The sequence below is a fragment of the Pungitius pungitius genome, chromosome 9 (assembly GCF_949316345.1).
Source record: "Pungitius pungitius chromosome 9, fPunPun2.1, whole genome shotgun sequence".
Taxonomy (NCBI): domain Eukaryota; kingdom Metazoa; phylum Chordata; class Actinopteri; order Perciformes; family Gasterosteidae; genus Pungitius; species Pungitius pungitius.
Genome location: NC_084908.1, coordinates 2205366 through 2226328, shown reverse-complemented (window position 1 = coordinate 2226328; position 20963 = coordinate 2205366). Strand labels below are relative to the sequence as shown.

At 44.1% G+C, this 20963-nt stretch overlaps 1 protein-coding gene across 2 annotated transcripts; it reads right to left on the bottom strand.

The window, feature by feature from the left end:
- Positions 1–611: 611 nt before the first annotated feature.
- On the bottom strand, positions 612–20641 carry LOC119218417 (inactive rhomboid protein 2-like). 2 transcript variants are annotated; one of them, XM_062564555.1, is made up of 19 exons: positions 20496–20641; positions 19730–19833; positions 12395–12537; positions 11232–11398; positions 10728–10911; positions 10091–10312; positions 9731–9859; positions 6713–6822; positions 6290–6508; positions 5949–6060; positions 5576–5650; positions 4995–5156; positions 4543–4628; positions 4357–4420; positions 4145–4239; positions 3979–4054; positions 3794–3894; positions 3198–3351; positions 612–2020 (listed from the first exon to the last, which is right to left on the bottom strand). In XM_062564555.1, the coding sequence occupies exons 3-19, from the start codon at positions 12530–12532 to the stop codon at positions 1589–1591; spliced, it is 2526 nt and encodes an 841-aa protein (XP_062420539.1). In that variant the 5' UTR covers positions 12533–12537; positions 19730–19833; positions 20496–20641; the 3' UTR covers positions 612–1588. The 2 variants fall into 2 exon arrangements, with proteins under 2 accessions (XP_062420539.1, XP_037328727.2); XM_037472830.2 differs by lacking the exon at positions 19730–19833.
- Positions 20642–20963: the final 322 nt, after the last annotated feature.

Sequence of the window (20963 nt, the reverse complement as noted above, 5' to 3'; positions counted from 1 at the left end):
TATACCTTTGTATACCTATGACGACTATAAAGAAGCCGAACTGAACGGCTAGCCTTGGAGGACTGTATAAGTGTGTAAGAATAGAAAGTGAAGGAAATCAGCAATCCAACATCAGACTACATGTCAATGTGTTAACTTTAATGAATCAGTGATTGTTGTGTGTACACAGAAATTTCACAATGTGTATTTAGCTTGTCAGCATGTTTCCTCCTGCCTTTCCCCTCGTAGGAAATCACCACCTCTGCCTCCCAAAGTCACAAATTAAGAAAATATGTTCTGCATATTTCATGTTTGTTCTTCGAATGATACAAAAATGTGCGATCTGATGTCTTTCCATCGTTTTAACAGGCTGCACCACAGAGTGCATTTAGGGTTTCTCTTTCTATCAAATTGCATGAATTTTGATTATTTGTGTTTCAGGAATTTCTGCTTATTGTTAAATCTAATTTAGATCGATTAAAATTACAATATGCAGTTAGTACAGAAAATGTAGAAAATTGATACAACACACATTGATACAACACATATTATTACTGGAGGGGCATTCACAACTGTTAATGCAAATCGATTTTAACATTGAATCAAAACACAACAATATCGTGATCAGAAATGGATTTGAAACGCTCCCTTTTTATTCCAATAAATAGAAAAAAGTGAAATAATTTGGTCCCGATGCAAACTCAGCAGTGACACTGCAGCATGAACAATCCTGACTGGAGAAGTGGCTTCAGATCAAACCCTTGCATGTCAGAAGGCACAGTATAAAAGGTTTCCTAAAAAGAGATCACAAATGCTGGGATCCTTGGTTTGTAGCAGTGGTTGGCAAGGACAACATGCATATATGCAAGGAGAACGTGTGGCTGCTTGGTATTCATCAGCTTACTGATGCTTTATAAAAAAAAGTAAAATGAGGCATCTTTGTAAAATGGCATAGTCTGTTTAAGGCAGCTTGGCTTACTTAACCACTACCATTTCACTTGAAGTATTTCAGCTGTACAGGTAACACAAGCAACACCTCGCATAGGTTTTTACTGCAAATAACATTGAGAACGGTTAAAACGGAGGGAAGCAGCTGGACTAAATGGCAGCGTGTGTAGTGTGGAACCCAGTGTTACAGACAATGTGAATTAGTGGCAGGAGGCGTGGGACGTATCTCAGATCTCTGGGCCACCGAAAACTCAATGAGCCACCACAGCATCAGCCCTCCTTTTCAAAGGGAAACTCAACTGTAGGCCCGAAGCCTCTTTAGATTTTTGTGACTTTGAGCTGAAGGAACCTTTAAGTCTTTCTATGTAGATCATTTTCTTCAGGTCCAACCAGCGTTTTGCAGTTTTGACCGTCCTGACTGGCGGGTGGCAGACTTGACAGACGATTTAAAAGTATGACTATCGTTTTATCGATGCGAGGTTGAGCAGAAGAGACTGATTCAGCTTCATTCGAGTAGACTTTGATCCGGTCCTTTGATAATCAAATAATACAAAAGCATTCTTAAATTCTTAAAAGGCCACCGAGTTGACCTGGAACCAGCCGACCCGACCACTAGATGCACGATAGCAGCTCAGTATTGCGCTCATCAGTAGCCCCGAGATTAGTGCACCACATCGTTGATGTCGTGGTCTATGTCGTACTGTTCACAGAACTTGTTTGTGAAGGGCAGGCAGGTGAGATGCTCCAGCCAGTGCCAGTTAATCGGGTAGATGTAAAACCAAACGATGAGCGAGGAGAAGAGCCCGACGTAGGCCAACATCGAGACAGCGATGAGGATGCGCTTCCGGTACTTGTCGAAGGTCCCGAAGGTGATGTAGGGTAGGAAGGCAAAAGAGAGCAGCAGGCCGCTGAGGAAGCCGAAGATGTGGGCGATGTTGTCGATCCACGGCAGGAGGCCGCACAGGAAGAGGAAGAGGACGATGCCCAACAGCTTGAGGAAGGCTTTCCATGGCTTCTGCAGGATCTGCCAACCTTGAAACAGCTCGACAAACAGGCAAGCGAGGAGACCGAACTGAGAGCCGGCCGGACCCACCTGGAGGGAGGGTGCAAGAGGAGGAGACAAGTTGAGACAATTCAGGAAAAGGAAGCCTCCGTCCCGGCAAAAACACTACTCGCATGGAGTATAGTAGAAACAGTGCTGCACAAGGCCCGGGCCACGCATCAGAGTGACGTGAGGGCAGAGTTCGGAGGCTCGGCCTGGTCAAAGGCAGATGGCTAATCTGATAAAACATCAAACTCGCAACAGAGAAGGTGCCAGGTACCGCGCCATGTGCACATGCCACGCCCCCCACCTACATGCTGACACACCGCTCTTCTCGTGTGTGAAAATGTTTTAGTTTTCTGCACAGGCTCAGCCACTTGAGTTGAAAAGATGTTTTCCAGGAAGAACGGGTTTAGCCAAATTAGATTTAAATTCAGTTTATTAACAAGTCATCCGCTCAAAGCTACTTCCGATGCAGAACAATAAAAAAGCACATGCAGGTAACTTGTATTTGGTGTGCACAACACGCTAAAACCCAGTGCTCTTAACACTGCTCTCTTCATAGGAAAGAGCAACAGTTAAAGCAGTCTCACAAAGTGTTATCCACTTAACACTAAGCTCAGTTTCTCCAGCCGCTTGCACAGTTAACAGGACGAGGTGATTCCTGTGCTCCCCCTCAGAGACCTCGCTAGATGAGGGCAGTGCGCTCTGATAATCTCTAGTATGAACTCCCCTCCAGTAAGTGAGCCAGGGTAAACTGAGCTCAGCCACTAAGTGGTATTGGCAGGCAAAACAGCTATAGTTACAACAGAATCGGGTTTTTTACCTATAGCATCAAAAATTGATGCAGCAGCATGAAACTTAAAAGCTGTCTCAGTTCCCATTCAGACCAGATTTAGCAGCCATTACGTCTAAAAAAAGAGGTGGCCAGAAGGAGGAGGCAGAGCACAATGCATGAAGTACACTTGCACTTTGTGTCTTTAATGCATTCAGGGTTCATGTGAAATGATTTGGAAGATAAGGTAGAGAGGTCCATATCATCTATCTCACACCAATGATTTTGACCATCAACCATTGACAACATGAGGTGTCTTTATCGGCTCGTGTCACATGTGAGTTCTTTTTCGTATTAGAAATTAAACGTATTTGCTTGAAGAACTCTTGGTAAAGAGAAACTGAGTGTAATGTACACGTGTGCCCTTATCGTGTGTTCATATGAAGGACTCACCTCAGCTCTGTAGGGAAGGAAGAGGGCGGAGGCGAGGTTTCCAGTGATACCACTGAGGACATAGATGATGGAGATCCGCACCCAACCAGCCAGCTTCTCCAGGTCTCTCATGATGGTCATCTGGAATACGACCGAAACCAGGCAGTGCAACAACCTACACGGACGCACCAGTAAAAATAATTAACCATTTGCAGTGTCTGCAGGTATTTTAACCAGTGGATGGCATTTTTTTTTCCATAAGGCCATATTGGATTCTTTGTCTTATAAAGCAGAGCGAAGGGATTTCTACTCGTGCAGAGTATTTGCACTAAGTAGCAGTGTTCATGCGACTGAGCAGCTCACGAGCACTGGGGCCTCATTTAGAAATATTTCATTATAACTCAATCCCAAAGGATGCTGACAATAAAACCGTGCTTAGCCATCATCCATAGCACACCACTGAAACGGCTGATTGACTCAGCGTAATAGGCTTAACGCTTTGCCAAAGCCATATTAACCGTTCTCTCAATGCTATTTAGCAGTCATAAAGCATTACTTCAAAAAAATAAACAAATGAGAAAATTAAGAGTTTGCCTAAGGGGGTTTGTGATTCTTACCCAGCATGGAGGAAGAGAGACAGCCAGAGACGGTAGAACTGATCAGGAACATCGGGGTTAAGGAACGGCAACAAGCCGCACACCTCATCCAGACAGTGGACCTGTGCAAGAGTAATGCATGTTTTAAAGAAACACACTGGTCCAAACACACTGACACACAAAACCCGCAAAACCTCACACAATACCTGTGAGCAGAGTGTGGCCTCCTCGTGGAAGTAGCCATGCATGAAAGAACAATACTCTCTGGTTGTGATCTCACATCTACAGGAGGTACAGGCAAAATCAAATTCAAACCCTTTAAAAAGGTAGATCAGTCGATGTGGCATGCCTTGAAGAACACATGTGTCTCACCTGCCCTTAGTTCCTATGCAGCATGGTCGTCCCTTGATGTTACAGTCCATGTGTCTGTAACCTGTGTGGTTCGACTTCTTGGGAAAGGTACACACCTGGAGATACATTGAGGCCACTTCATGACCAGAGAACAGTTCCTCGTTGTAACATTTAATGAAGAACACTGCTGTAGAAAATACAAAAGAAGAGAAGTAGGAAAAGTGTCCCCATACCGGCCAGTGAGTGATGTCATCCGACCATATATGAGGCTCTGCAGAGGCAGGTTCTTCACACACTCTAGCCACAACATGCAACACACAAGGACATTTTTTTAATGACAAGGACATTTGGGCACTCTTACAAAATGATAATGACGATCTGAAGATCTTGTGGCACAATGATCCCATTCACATTCTCACCTGGGATCCTGGTGACAGACGGAACCGGAGGACCTGTTGGTGTCCACATGCTCATTCGTCCATTTAATAAAAGTGGCCAGCGTCTCCTGCATTCAGAGTTATTTTTGTAATCAATTTGATGGAATAACATGGGAATAGAATAATAAACAATTTAGTAATCAGTGTGCATCTTGAACACAAGTCAACAGCTTAAATCTGGAGAACATAAAAACTTGTTACACTTGAACATGTAATTGTAACGCCAAGAACAGTGGAAAAGCATTTTTAACAACTGTGATTATATTCTTACAGATTATAACCTGATTGTCAAGTGTGTGTTGTTTGTAGTTTCTGGCTAGAAATTTGTTTTGTAATTTTGGGTGAATATTTATTGTAGTTTTGTTGTTTGACTTTTTCTCAAAAACGTTTTTTTTTGACAAACTAAGAAAGAGGTTGCAGGATAAATCGCTTACGGAGCAGTCGAAGCTGAGGGTCTGCACGCATCCCGAATTGTCATTCTGAACGCAGCAGCCGGACTCCCTCTCCAGGTCTTTGGCCCTCTGGATTAGACCGACGATTTGTGAGTCCCTACGAATGCACGGGGAGAACTTGGCCCCCAGGTGGATCAGGTCATCCTGAAAAGTGGAGGAAATACTTATTAAGTAAAGATACAGAAACCTGGGCCCACACGCATAGGTAAGTAAGAAGAGAAGACGAAAACTCCAAATATATCCCTCACATGCGTTAGCAGGTAGTGTGATTATAGCTAAATTTACATTTTTGGGGAAGTTACCGAGTGTTACTGAAGTTAGAGCTAGATGAGAGGAACAGTGTGGGACAGGTAATTAAGTAAGTGATGAAGTCACACACTAACGAGGGTGTAATGCAAATACAACCGGGAATGCAAACAGTGTCCAGTGTCTCACAATGATACGCCAGCCAGTGACATTCTAGAAAAGAGGGAGTCCTTTTAGGGAGCAGTACACTGCTGTATAAACCAAGACGAACATCTACTGCAAGTACATGCAGCAGAGTAACACAGCAGGGGACTCACAGAGCTAGGACCAATCCAGAAGTTCTCCTGTTGGATATGCTTGACGCTCTCATAAATACCTTTATTCTTCAGTACCTACAGAGGGCGACAGAGGTGCAGGGCTTTCAGATGATTAAAAGAATCTGAATAACTTGCATATATCTTTTTGTGGATTAATTCCAATCGAATGAATAAATAAAGCGTTTGTCATTTAATTCCTCATACTTTAGGCCAGGTATTACTTGAGCAGATTATCGAAGTGCATTCAGATTTAGAATCCTACACAAAAAACAAGTTGACATTTTGGCACAATCGATTGCCGGATGTTTTTGTCCTCTTACTAAAATGTCAATCATATAAAAAAATTCAATCGGTACGTTTTCAGCCTACTTACCAGATCAGTTGTAGAATGTTGTGCAAACCCCACAGGGGCAAAACCGTATGTGCAACAGGCCAGCAAAGTGATTACTACATGGACAAACGTGATCCAGTAGGAAAAGTAGGGCCTAAAATACACAGCAGAGAACCACTGTAAATCAGTTGAAGATCATAACTAAACAACACATACTGTGGTGTCAAACATTACATAACAGGGGGAAAGAAAAATCTCCTTAAAGCTCCTCTTACTGTCACAATTACAATAACTTGTATATTAGTCACGTCTCTCCAGATGATTAATGTCGCTCTTTGTTGTTAAAAACCAACCCAAACCAGAAGCACCATGTCATTGCTGACCTGTGGCTGTGGAAGTCGTCCAGCTGCTTCTGGACGTTGCTGCTGAGGCTGCGTCTGTAGTGCCGGTTCAGCCACTTCCCCACGACGCCCATGCCGTACTGCCGCTTGCGTTTGTCGAATGCAAAGTGCTTGACTTGGGAGGCGATGCGACCACCGCGGCGGGGATGGCTCTTCTCGGGCCCCGCTGTCGGTGTCCTGGGCGTTCGACTGACGTCCTTACTGGGATCGGGAGAAAAACAACAGAAATGGAAAAAGTTTGAGAGGAAGCAGAAAGGGGGAGGTAAGACGGAGAAGAAGAATAATTAAGGTGTACACATTTGGCAACTGGATGGAACTGTGATGAAGAATGATGGAGTGTGTGTAGAAAAATAAAAGATCATAGAATATTACTTTCTAAATTTCTTTGGTTATGTATTTACTTACAGGCTTGGGAACTTCTGGTCAGGCTGCTCGCTGGGAGCAAAAGTTGCAGACATGGGAGGCGATTCAAATACGTCATCAGCCATTGAGTACAACTCATCGTGGGCATCAACCTAAGGGGGAGAGATCATCGAGGTTACAGGGGGGGGGAAGAGGAAACATGACAAATGAAGAGTGTCTGTTTAGACAATAGTTTCCCGTTACAGCAGACAGTATGTGTATCTAAATACAGATCAGCTGAGATCAGTTATGATACATACACACATATATATATATATATATATAAGGGCTGTCAAAAATAGCGCGTTAACGGCGTTAATCAGCTGTTTGTTGTTAATTACGTCAATTTTTTTGACGCATTTCACGCATGCGCAGTGTGACAAATTATTCAGGTCAGTAAAGTGCCTCTTCCTCCGTAATACTGTTCTGAAACATGCGGAGGAAGGGAAGCCAATGCAATCTAAATCCTCCCAGGTATGGGAATATTTCACACTGAAATGGGGGGTGCTAGCGGATTTCTTTGCAGCGCCAGTCGTTCTAATCGCCGCGCTCGACTTCAAGGTGTAACCTTTATTATTGTTCGGTCTGAAACGGCGCGCCCAGTGACGGGTGGTGCAGCAATATTGTTGTTCGGGTGGAAATCGGGAGAAAGGTCGGTCCGGGAGATTTTCGGGAGGGGCTTTGAAACATCGGGAGGGTTGACATGTCTGGTCATGTCTGGTCATCGCAGCCCTGAACCATCAGGAGCACAAACTCACAGCAGAGTGGGATAAACTGCAGAGGCTCGAGACTACGGTGGCCGAGAAGGTTCAGACAAATACAAAAGCAACAACACAACCGCAAATGCCACAACGCAACACGAACGCCGCAACGCAACACGAACGGCGCAACACAACACGAAAGCGAAAACGGAAGTAGCTGCCCACGGGAGCGAGCGTATTTTGGAGGAACGGAGCTGGAGGATGCCAGATCGTTTAAGAAGTAAGTGAAACATGATTCCTTGCGGCTACAGTTAAAGTAAGGAATCATGTTTCACTTACTTCTTAAACGATCTGGCATCCTCCAGCTCCGTTGTTACGTGCCGACTGGTTTTTGAACCTACTGGTTTGGCTACGCGTTTAGATGTTATTAAGAGAGTAATCCTACTTGGGCAATGTGCTAGAAAACCTGACAGAACTATGTATTTCACGCTACGCCACCAAAAACCAGTTGTCTTGGCTCACCCTGAACCAAAAGATGTTCTTGCCACTGACGATTTGCAATTTCATGATAAGTAGTGAAATCAGTAGCGGCATTTGACAGCTCGGTTGGCCGACGGCGTAGCGCCGCCGTCTTATAAAGTTTTGCTATTTTGCTCGACTGCGGGTTCGAATCCAGGTTGTGGCGATCTTTTAATAAACGTATGTTCTTTTATTTATTTCTTTATACGTAGCAGTGATGTAGTGCTCACTTATACAATCATAATCGCTGCATTGGATATGGGATGCATTTTGAACATTTTCAGCAATATGTTTGCGAATGTGTGACGGATCAGGTGACCGAGGCAGACAACATCTGCCACTGTCGGGGCAAAACAAACACGCACGCGTAGCCAAACCAGTGGGTTCAAAAACCAGTCGGCACGTAACAACGGAGCTGGAGGATGCCAGATCGTTTAAGAAGTAAGTGAAACATGATTCCTTACTTTAACTGTAGCCGCAAGGAATCATGTTTCACTTACTTCTTAAACGATCTGGCATCCTCCAGCTCCGTTCCTCCAAAATACGCTCGCTCCCGTGGGCAGCTACTTCCGTTTTCGCTTTCGTGTTGTGTTGCGCCGTTCGTGTTGCGTTGTGGCATTTGCGGTTGTGATGTGGCTTTTGTATTTTCGTGTTGCGGCGTTCGTGTTGTGGCATTTGCGGTTGTGATGTGGCTTTTGTATTTTCGTGTTGCGGCGTTCGTGTTGTGTTGTGGCATTTGCGGTTGTGATGTGGCTTTTGTATTTTGTGTTGTGGCGTTCGTGTTGCGTTGTGGCGTTTGCGGTTGTGATGTGGCTTTTGTATTTTGTGTTGTGGCGTTCGTGTTGCGTTGTGGCGTTTGCGGTTGTGATGTGGCTTTTGTATTTTGTGTTGTGGCGTTCGTGTTGCGTTGTGGCGTTTGCGGTTGTGTTGTTGCTTTTGTATTTGTCTGAACCTTCTCGGCCACCGTACGAGACCCTTCTAGAGCCATGCAGGGAAATCAGTCTGTGACTTATCAAATAACATTGCTTTGATTATTTTCTGAAATGAATTAAAAAATCAAATATCAATAACATGTATTTATGTAAAAAATAATAATGATGATAATAATGATAATTATGTATCTGTGTCCTGTTATTTATCTTTAGTATGCATTTCAGAAAGAACAAATGGTTAGAATTCAGGTGTGATTAATCATGATTAATCCACTGAAAATTCTGATTAATTTGATTAAAATTTTTAATCATTTGACAGCCCTAATATATATATATAATAAGAGAGACATTTGTTAAACATTTGAATGAATTGATAAAGTTGTGTAGAGGGTTATAAATGTTCACAGAATGCTTGACAAATACATACTTATTAGAAATGGCTGTATGGAAGGATGAATAAGAGGAAGATGGTGGTAGCTGAAGAATGGAGCCCAGTGAGAGACTAGCAGTGAAAATGGAAGTGTGACTGCTGACAGAAGCAGGGAGCAAAAGGAAGTAAGAAAAAGAAGAAAAGCCGCGATGGAAGCCATGCAGCCATGGAAATAAATAACTTCTATTTCTGCTCTATATTTGTTGTGTGAACCACACAAACGTCGGTACCGCAAAGCGCTGTTGAGTTCAGGTTCACGACACACTTGAAAGCTTGAATTTCACCGACTCCTTCCAGACGCCTCTGTGCATTGACTTTACATGGAATCTACTCGCGTGAATAACTTGCTTGGCTTTTGGTGTCAACACAGCTTAATAAAGTTGCAGTAAAAATTTGAAATCGCTGCAAAAGCACTGAGAGGAGGAGGAGGGAAGCAGACCTTGCTGAAGAAGAGCGACTTGGAAGTGTCCGCCGAGTCTACGGTGTCCTCGTCCATCCAGCTGGGCCGGGCGAAGCTCCTCTTGGGGAAATTGCGACCGATCTGGGACCCTGCCAAGCCGCTACGGCCCTGAACAACCAAAGTAGAGCATGACACGACAAAATCTGACCTTCATGATGGTTCTAAGATCAGCTCTGCTCTACTTTGAAATAAGATTACAATTGTTAAAAAAACACTTAAAGTAAAGTTGTGGCTGCAGAATGAGTGGAACAACAGTCTCCTTCCTTTCTACAATACATCCTAACACACACACACACACACACACACACGCGCACAGAGTTTTTCTGGAACCAGACCCACCCGCAGCAGGTTGGATGCAGCTCGGATGCTCATGCGGGCGACAGACTCCCTCTTGCGCTTGGGGAAGCGGGTGTATCCAGAGCGTTGGCTGGTGAAGGAGCTGAGCGAGGTAAAACCCGGTGTGAAGGGCCCCCCTTCAGCGGTGTGTGGCGTCCTGGGGGAGCGGCCGTCCACGTCATCGGGGCAACGGAAGGCCCGCCCCCGTGCCAGGGGATCTACGATCTACCGAAAACACAGAGTAGCTTGTGACATAAATATTTTCACCATGACATTTTTGCGACGCTTTAAGAGCTTTATGTGTGAAAATGTCTCAAGTGAGAGGAAGAAGAAAAAAACCTGGGGAGTCATGAAATAAAGAAATAAAACCATACAGGCCGGACGATTATTGACATTTTAAGTTATTACTTGTTTGCCTGAAATTGAGCGGAGGGGAGCGAAGACAACGTGACTGTGGCTGAGCCTGCTGTGTCTCATCCTGTCTTTAGTACTTATTTACAAGGATACTTTGATTTATTTTTGTATTCCATTCAGGATATTGATATGTTTCTGGACAAACACTTTCAGGATCAGGATGTGACTTAGCGGCTGCATTAGAGTTTGAAGGCCCACAGGGATCACACTCTGTCGATAAGACTACCTTGGGCATCTTGTGTGCTGCTGGTGAGTCCGGGCCCTGGTCCAGGGTAGAGGCCGCTTCGGGCTCTCTATACTGGGCCTTCAGCTTGCCGTAGCGCTGGCTGCAATGGCGGAGGCTCTTCCTTTGCCATACCTGCTGCTTGGTCTCACAGTCCTCCCCCACCCCGAACCACTGGGCTGTATTCCTGGCGGGGCAGAAAGAAGAGGGTGGCGTCAGCATCACGGAGCACTACGGAATAGCATCTGATCCTGGATTACCCAACCTGTGGAATTCTGGGATATGTTGCTGATGAACACACACTAGAAAGTTGTATGTTGTCTGCTGATCAGAGGGATTCTGACCTGAATGCTAACAAAGTGGGGATAGCAGAGCACTTGAAGCCTTAGGGGGATTGGCCAGTAGAGAGCAATGTTTTGGTGTTTTTTCTTCTGGCCTCATGACCCTGCTGACTATTCATGAGTCCACATGAACAAATACAATAGCCACGACTCAGGCAACACTTGCCTGCGGATGCTCTGCGAGAGCGACGATTGTCTTCTAAACTTTGCCCTCCTGTCTCGGAATGAGAAGCCTCCATCTCCTCCTGCTCCTTCTTTGGCTCCAAAGGGGCTCTCGGCCGCAGAGCCGGTAGCCTGACCGCTGGCGCTTTTTTTTAGGGACGGGCGTAGTGGCTGAGCGGAGGAGAGAAACACTGTTACAGCACAGTAAATCAGTAGTTGTTGTTATTGTATGATACAGTACATAGTGCCTACACACACTGGAAAGTAGAGATATTATTAAGGGTGCTAGAATTTCGGTTGTAGGAATATAACAATGCCCTTAAAGAAACCTAAAAGGAAAGAAATAAGTTAATTCAAATAAAAGTCAAATAGTTAATTATTGCAATTCTGCAGGGAGAACCCTGCAGAACTCACATTAAAATATTTTAAATCCAATTGTGTGTTAAGAAAGCGACTAGATAATTATTGTAATGACCTTAACAATCAGGATAACTGGTGAGAGTAAAAATCCCAGTAATGACACATTGGGATTAAGTGCACGTTTAGTGTGGAAACAGTCAATATGTTGTATGCTTAAACGGGCCCGGTCTCTGCCGCTGTATACACTTTACCACTCCAGGACACTTTAAGAAGGATTTTTGCCTATAAATGTCTCTACGGGATGGGCAGAAAACAGATAATTAACATTATATTATTATATATTAGTGTCTGTTAATCAACAACTGTCACAAAGCATTTCCAAATTTTGTATTACGCAAATGTGTCTTGGCACGGGAAATATCCACATTTAGAGCGTGTGGCCTCTTGCTTCTTCTTTTTTTGTCTTGTAAAGGAAAAGCTGCTTTAAACGGCCGAGTTCAAACTTTATTTGCATGTTTATTACACACTTTGGAAACAGTTTAACTGTAGCATGCTCAATTGACCTCTAACGGTTGTACTTCTTTGTGTAGCTGCTTAGGAACGGGGTCCACAGGGGGGAAAATGCATGGCTTTGTGCCCAAAAACTACAAGACACACCACCCTCATTACGTTTTTATCCTCACTTTGTTCTTTCCATGTATATACAGCAGTGGTCTCAAATAATGGGGCAAGAAATTAGAAAGTCCAACGGCCCGACAGAGCTGAATTTCAAATGCCCAAAAAAAACATCAAAGGGGGTCAGCCCACCTGTTTAGATGGATCGTGGGCCGTCATCTCTTCCCTAGGAGGGATGGCTATTACGAGGCTGGGCGGCTTCTTGCTCTTCAGACGGCTATCTGATCGACCTTCTTTTAGAGGAGGCTCCTCCCCCTCCTGTGATGCCATACTGACTGATGGACATGGGAAAAAGCATAATGGATGTCATTTAAAAACACAACTGAAACATATATGTACGTCAATTATTAGATAATATGACACTTTTAATACAAAATACAGCATACACAACATATCGGAAGATGAGACACATGCTGTGTCACTATTAGCCATATTAATGAGGGTCGTAAATACTTCTACAAAAACCCAGACTATTGTGTAGATATTGGATAACTAAAAATGTGTGTGGTAACCACAGCGCAAAGATTTAACCTGATTTATTCAAATGTATTGACATAGTTTGCATTGAGTTAATTTTTACTTTACTAATTTAAAGTGTCATGTAGTTTTTATTTACCTGAAAATATTGAGGACGCTCACAGAGGGACTTGTGGTAATATGTATGGATGTGATGTATTTATTATGATGGAAAAAGGAGTGCTGCTCAATAATTTGCCTCCATATATTATTCTTAGCATTAGACAAACCGCACAATCTCTCCACTGAGTGATCTTCACTATTCTGCTGAGCCCAATAAAAATACTTAATAAAGAGACGGAAATGAAAATAAATAAATAATAAACTCAATTTAAAATTCAAAATGAATTCAAGGGAACTGCTTGACCAACTAAATCAATAATAAATCCATTCTGCAGCCCCCACCATACGTCCTAGCAACCGATACACCAGCTGTTAAGCAGTCAGGAGTTACAATGACATCAAACGTGATCAATAGTGCTCTCAAACCATCATCCATCCTCCAGCTAGTTAGTAATCCATATCCTTTTCCTCGGATTGAACCGAAGAATTGCCCTTAGAATCATTTTCTCTGAGTGCATATGATGATGGCGGTCTTATTGTAGAGGACTCTTCTGTGAGACGAGGTCCTCGGGGTGACGTCTGACATGTCACACCACTGTCAACTTTGCTGTCTTGCAGTCAGTGTTTACCATATTGTGATGGTGATAATAAACAAACTTTATTACGTGTGTCAAATACGCAAACACATGAATCCCATCTGTAGGCTGGTCAGTTGAGTTGGACGTGATACGATTTACAACCAGCCGCTCCGTCCGGTCAGGGACTAAATATTAATATCAAACTTACTGATCTCATTCTTTCCGTCTTTACCAAACACAGTCAACAGCAAAACAGCCAGCCAGTCGCATCCTGGCGCTCAGAATCCCTCGTAGCATTACACCGAATATTTACCCCGAGAGCGCAAAGGCGTTGCGGACAAACAAGCCTACAGCATCACAGGCCCCGCCGGCACCTCCATGATGTCATCACACCGCTGAAAGCCTTGGAGATGTCCTGGAGTCGCGGGTTTAGAAAATCAATGCGAGGCCCTCAGTGTCTGCGGCAGGAAAGGCAGCCGCGGAGACATCCGACACCAGCTCAGCCAATAGGCGAGTTTCCAATGCGGAGCAGAATGGGCTTGCCATATTGCACCCCCCCTCCTCCTCCCCCAAAAAGAAGCTGCATTTCCTATAATGCTTGATTCTAATAGAGGTGTCTATTTCAATTCTTCATCTAGGTAATTTTTCAAATTTGGACAGAAAGCCCAATTCATTCCTCTTGAGACCGAGAGGAGGCCTGTGGTTTGGTGAAGTAGTGGGTACAGGGAAGAGCCCCCCTCCACCCCCCCTTGATAATGAAATAGCTAGGAATTAGGCTAATGGACAGAGTGCCCAAATGGCGGGTAGACTGCTGCTGAACATAAGCTACACATGTAGACAGGCAATGGACAACAACAGGCGTCTCCACAGGACAACAGCAATAGAAACCTACAGGACAAGAGGCAGCAACGAATGTTTCCATGGTATTTTCATACCATGGAATTTGACCAACAGATGTACAAATATTGATCATCGCTCATCGTTTAAAATAGAGGTGGACAATTATTTATTCTTCATCGAGATGGGGTCTCATCTGCGAGGACAAAGCTGCCGCGCTTTAGGAACACGATCTCAAGTGGCACAGTGCTACTAAAAATACACAGTTAGGTATGAGAAGGGGGCGGGATGGGGGGGGTGTCTACTAATGTATGGCACCATGCTAGGCAAGATCGTTCCACTGAAGAACTGTGCTTACTTTTACTTAATGAACAAACTTTTACTTAATGAACAAACACTGTTCTACAGGAAACATACTTATGAAGCAGCACCAACAGGATACTTAACAATGAGTTCACTTATTTATTCTGATTCAATGACAATCAGCAGAACCATGGAGCATTTTGGCTGAATAAACAATGTTTCTTACTAATCATTAAGCCCCCCCCCCCTCTCTCTCTCTCTCTCATCTGCTCACCACGTCCAGCTTGTGTCAGGTTTCATTCTCAAAATGTAACCAACAGTATTTTTGTGGAAATGTACGTGCAGTGTGACATGTTAAACTTGTGTTTCTGTAACTATGGATGTGACTGCAACAAATGAAAGACTACCGTCACGTCGATTTGAACCTCTGAGCAGAAGACGGGTTATAAACGGTTACACTGAACCAGAGGAGAACCTCCGGGAAAAGAATTCAACAAGAGATCTCCCAATCCTCCGCTATGACTCGCTCGCTGCCGTCTCAGACCCTAAATAATGACATCACCCCCGGCTTTCATCAAATGGAAAGTGGTCTGCGCGTCTAACAATTCACCGTTTCGTCCCAATGCTTCATGGCGTGACCTTTGACACTCACTGTGTGCAGTCACTGCATCGCCATGGTTCAGTCCCCCCTCCCCCCCCCCCCCCCCCTCCCCTCTTATCACTGTTTCTTTGTTTGGTAGTATTCCGGTTGGACTCACGCCTCAGGCGGCGTTCTCCCCTTTGAACCTGGACAGCAACGCACGCGGCTCTGGATGTTCGTGTCTTCTTCCCCCGTCTTATAGGCCGACACACGTGACCGGACAGCGGGGAGGATATCTTGTTACATTTTGTGCCTCCCTTTGCTCCAGCTGAGCGTCTTCAGAGGGGGCCGAACACAATAAAGTCACAATGACTTGTGTGAAGCGGAGCCAGCCCTTGGCAGAGGTACCAGGGGGCTCGGGCTTCATCGGCCCATTAACATGAGCTTAAATGCGGGTGTATTGTTTAACAATTAGCCAAGTTATGATCTCGCAGAATTACGTGCAGACTATAAAACATTATTATGGAGACGTACGGTTGAGTTCCAGCTTCATAGTTTCCTTGTTCATAGTTTGTTTTGTAAAAACAGGATCAACTTTTCCTCCTTGGGAAGCAACCAAACTCACTCACTGCACATTTTTGGCATTCTTTTCCCATCTGAGCCATGCCAATTATTGAGAAGCGGCACCACGTTCCTGCCCAGCAATAGAAAGCTGCTTTCTGTGTGAGGCCATAAGTTTAATAATAATAAGTTTGAGTCAGGCAGTGACAGACCCTTTTTTGTGCGATAGTGAAGACAACATAACATCCATCCTTTTGTCACAGAGACTTGCGACATTGCTAATTCACACATTGTGAAACGGCAGTTTATTTGACTTATTATGAAACTCTTGGGGGGCTAGATGAGGAAGTGACCATCAGAAAACTGACTTATCATTTAATGTCACACACGTTTCCTCTAAAGTTCTCGAGAAGGACAGCGTATTCATCTCTAGTATTTATTCAATATTCTACCTTAAACTTGTTGAACTACATGAAGTAGTTCAACACTTTTAAATGCTTTGAGTGCTCTTGGGGTTGATCTATAAATGCCTCTAAAAACACCAAAACAGCACATTTCAACATCCATAAATTCATTAAACATAACTTCACACGTACAATTACTCAGAGGCCGACAGAACAAGTGTGATTGAAACCATTATGCATGAGTGCACCGTAGATTAATAAGGCACCTCGAGTACGGGTGATGATTATGTTCAGACAGTTTTCACCTCCTCCCACAGATTGTATGTCTGACTGACACAGTGGGTAAGTGTGTGGGACTTCACCGCACTACCAGTGTGAGATAGAATAGTAGCACGAGAAGATATTACGCGTTTCAGCTTTCAGTGCATATTCAGAGAGTGAAGCAGCAAACTTAGAAAATAGGAACTTGTTAATGGTAATTTGTAAATGTTATTAACAATGACCGTGGCGTACAATCTAAAACCTTTATTTGGCAATATCTTGTACAATGACAATGTTTTGCACTGGCCAGTCTGCGTGCAATTTGTATAGATATTAATTTACTCCAGAGGATGATCTAAGAGAGGTCAACATGCACTTTTACATTACATGTCATTTAGCTGATGCTTTTACCCAAAGCGACTTACAATAAGTGGACCTAAATGAGGATGAATTATAATATCTTGTTGATTCTCTGGTCCATATGCAGCCACCATCACCAGTCCAACATGGTTACTTCATCATTTTCATGTTGTGGTTTCCATTTCTTTTTTGGCCCGGTGCAGGTCATAGAGTAGTTCTTTTAGCACCACCCCGTTTTATTATTTCATTTTTTGGAATGCCAACCAAGTAACAACATGCGATTGTTACCGCGATGTCTGATTTATGCCTCATCTCATCTTCATTTCCAATGAAGTATATAATATTACCAACAGTTACTCTCTTAATTACCCACAAAGCTACAACATTAAGTGGCCACAACTACTTGACTATCAATGTATATACGACCACATCCCTTTACGTGAATAGGGCGTTACGGTAGAAAATAATCAGCTGCACTGGCCATACAGCTTTCTCTCTTTCGGTACCCACATTATTTAAAAATGAATCCAAGCAAGAGCCACAAATGACAATGTCAACAAATGACAAACAGAGTTCTCCTACTGCAGCCTGTCCGTCTCCACAAACTGAGCTGTCATAAGCTGTGAATGGCGGACCGGAAAGGCGTGTGAGAGGAGTGTGAAAGAGCCTCTACGTGTAAGGGGGGGGGCCCGGCAGTCAGCTGGAAGAATGCTGTGAATACCAAGGGGTGCTCTGCTTTAACAAGACCGTTTAAAGACAATCAAGACCGTTTGATGACAGGTGGCGATGACACGTCATCCTCCTGGGGTAACTTCATTCGTGCAGCACGCTTGGTTTCCTGCCCCGTTGCTATGTGTGTGGGGTACTCATCATGACTGGGCAAACTGTAATCAGTTGAATGTTCCTCAAGGCGTAGGAGAGTGTGTGTGTGCATGCATGTGTGTGGGTTTGTGTGCATGCGTGTGTGTGTGTGTGTGTGTGTGTGTGCTGCCAAACACTGAAACAATCCAAACTGCCCCCTCATTCCTCACTTCCAACCACAATATCTCATGATGATGTCTGTGTAAACAAAACCTTGGTTCTTCACATATCCCATTATACCCATCTCTAGCTGACGACATAACACCTTGGTGCCTCACACAAATCGATAGTTCCATTTCAAAGCTATTTTCAGTTCACTATCGAGGCGTTCAGCCGGAAAGCAGCCGTGGCTGTAACCTGACTGCTCCAGAGACCGTTTTGAACGTTGCTTCCAAGAGCCTGCATGCCTAAACATGAATACTAAGGCATGCCTCAGCCATCTTCCCAGCTGAACAGTTCCCCACAATCCTCAACACGTAACCCAAACAACTACACTAGTGTCCAAACAGCAGGTGTACCCATAAACAAGTGCACTGCCACCCTGTTTTTCGCTCTGTCATCGCCACAAAAGAGTGCGCACATACTTGTGTATGTGGCCATGTGTTGCCCAAAACAGCTCACTTCTGAGGGGTTTTTGTCAGAGAAACGCCTGTCAACTGGCACAGCCTGGCTGTTAAAACCGAGAGGGACAAAGTGGTGTACTCTCCCTCGCTGTCACAAGCTTAATGCGGTGACAGAAAATGCAAGTAAAGATCACGTTTGGTCGGCTTGTGGATCTCACAATAAGCATGGAGGCAAATGAGCAGTTTAGGTTCAACTGGTTGATTCAGTAAACTTTATGCATCGCTAAGAGCTTCTTGGCAAAGCCAGAGAATCCAAAAAAATCCTTTCAAAGAGTCTCACTGTTTCAAAGCATTTCCGTAGGGACCCTATATACTGAGATAATGAGTCCTGTTGGCATGGGAGCGCGGCAAATAAATTCCAACAGCCTTTCCGGCATCTCCACTGTCCTGTTACATTGGTGGGTTGTGATCCTAAAAACGGGAAATAAGGCACACTGTTTGCTGGGTATTGTGCAGCAGGCGACAACAGATAGGATCATGGAAAGGATCAGGCAAGTGATAACAGGATTTGATGGTGGCACTTCAACAGATTGAAAGAAACTGAGTGCTAGTGGACGACCTCAAACCAGGGACACAAGTCATTCTTCATGAACAAAACTCTTGTTGGTTTAAAATGGACGGCGGGTTTAGCCATACTAAGGAAGTTAAAATGAAGCAACGGAAACCTAGAAGCTGATGCACCCTCTGTTAATGCACCGTTCATCACAAAAGAGGCAATAGGCAGGCAAGTGAATGTCACCCACTTCACTGGCCTGAAAGTCAACGTGTCACATTTGTAAACCAATATAGACTATATCTGCTACACATGTGTAAAACTAAGTTCAACAAAAAAGCACATCTAATTCTAAGAAAGAAAAAAGGCAGTCCTAAACAGCTATTTTACCTTTGTGGTTTTGAGGGTCTACGGAGATGGCTTGCTGCCTCAATGTAGTGTGACCTGAATGCCTTATTCCTTGCAGTGTAAACAGTCTTATTCCGTCTATGACACAGTCAGTTAACTCAGTCAGTAACAGGTGTGCAACTGGTGCAAACACTGTGCCAGTGAAACCCTGCAGATGCAGCTGTTCGCTCGCTGTTAACCCTGCCTTCTCCAAAGATGGATTCCCACATTTTCTGCACAGACCTCACAGCTTCAGAATAATACTGATACTTGGTCGTCGGCTACCAGGCCTTTTAAAATAGGTAATATAACATTTAAGGTAGTGTATTAACTGAGCTGCATACGCAATATTGCCTTAGTACACAGTCTATGTTTCCCATGAATCTACAAAACATGGCTCTATTCAAAAGCAATGCATGATGGAATAATTGACCAACGCTGGAGTAATGCTGCAAGTATTATTTTAATAATAATTGTGTGCACTGTACTCAACAGTACTGCATGATATATAAACTATCTACACATCAGTGGTGGTTGTAAATAGAAGGACCGAAAACAGGGACTTGTGTTTGGAAAGAACACATCCGCATAACATGAAACAATAAGACAGCTAAAAGTAAAGAAACGGAGTGGCACTGACCCGCGCTTTACATTCCACGAATCTAAAGTCAGACCCAACATCTGATGAGGTTCATCCTCAAGAGTCTTCTCCTGATCTGGTACCAAAGGATGGGACTGTGCTCTCTGCAGAAACAGAGGTGACTTGTTGACCTCACAAGTAAGTAAGTTTTGAGCAGCATTTTGATTGCAGACTTATATACCCTCGACTGTGTAAATAAATAAAAAATAAACACTCTATGCATGTTTTTAAGCTTAGTTAACTTACACTCGCAATGGACGTCTGTCTACTTGGTTTACCCCCCCCCCCCCCAAAAAAAAAAAACTTATTTCAGTTATCAGTAATTCCTCGTTAATTAAACAACGACAGCACTCCAACATTCTGTGGAAAACACGCGGGAGGGGTGCAGCAGAAATGCCTGTGTCGGCACGTGGGGTCACAATAAGGACCTTCTTCGGGGCAAATGGGGCATGAGTTTTGGTGTTCGTGTATATTAGTCCCGGCGGGCAGAGCAACAAAGGGCCTGTCGAGGCTTGCCTTCAGTCCTTCGTTGGACGGGATCGACCGTTGGAAGCAAACACAATGAACTGTCACTAATGAGGGTTTTTTTTGTCTTCCACGTAAAAGCTCGGTTCACAGCGGAGGCTGAACCTCACGTATTCATTCACACATGCCGTATGTTTTCATTGGAAAAAACTCGATAAGGGCAAACACTTTATGTTAACGTTTAAACGGCTTTAACCCTCCAAAAATGAACGCAAAGGCCAAAGAGTTTCCTTGTACTCACCTACAAGAAGAGAAAAGTGGGTCGTTATTCATTAGCAGGGCGTATCGTTAAATGGTCGAAGAACAGCGCTACTATAGCTACTGTCCTCCCGTGTGTCACTAACATTACTTCCCTCTTTCTCCCCAACATCCTCGAGCGCGGCTCCACGGAGGAGCAGGGGGCGGAGCTGTGACGAACCGTGTCCACGGAGGAGCAGGGGGCGGAGCTGTGACGAACCGTGTCCACGGAGGAGCAGGGGGCGGAGCTGTGACGAACCGTGTCCACGGAGGAGCAGGGGGCGGAGCTGTGACGAACCGTGTCCACGGAGGAGCAGGGGGCGGAGCTACAAAGTAAAAATAATTTAAAATGCTGGTGCACTTTATCTTTATTTTTTATTTAATCTTTATTTCTCAACTTACTAACCCATAGCTTTAGCGTATTAATCCATAGCATATATTTTATTATACTTATTGCGGCACTACGTTGTCA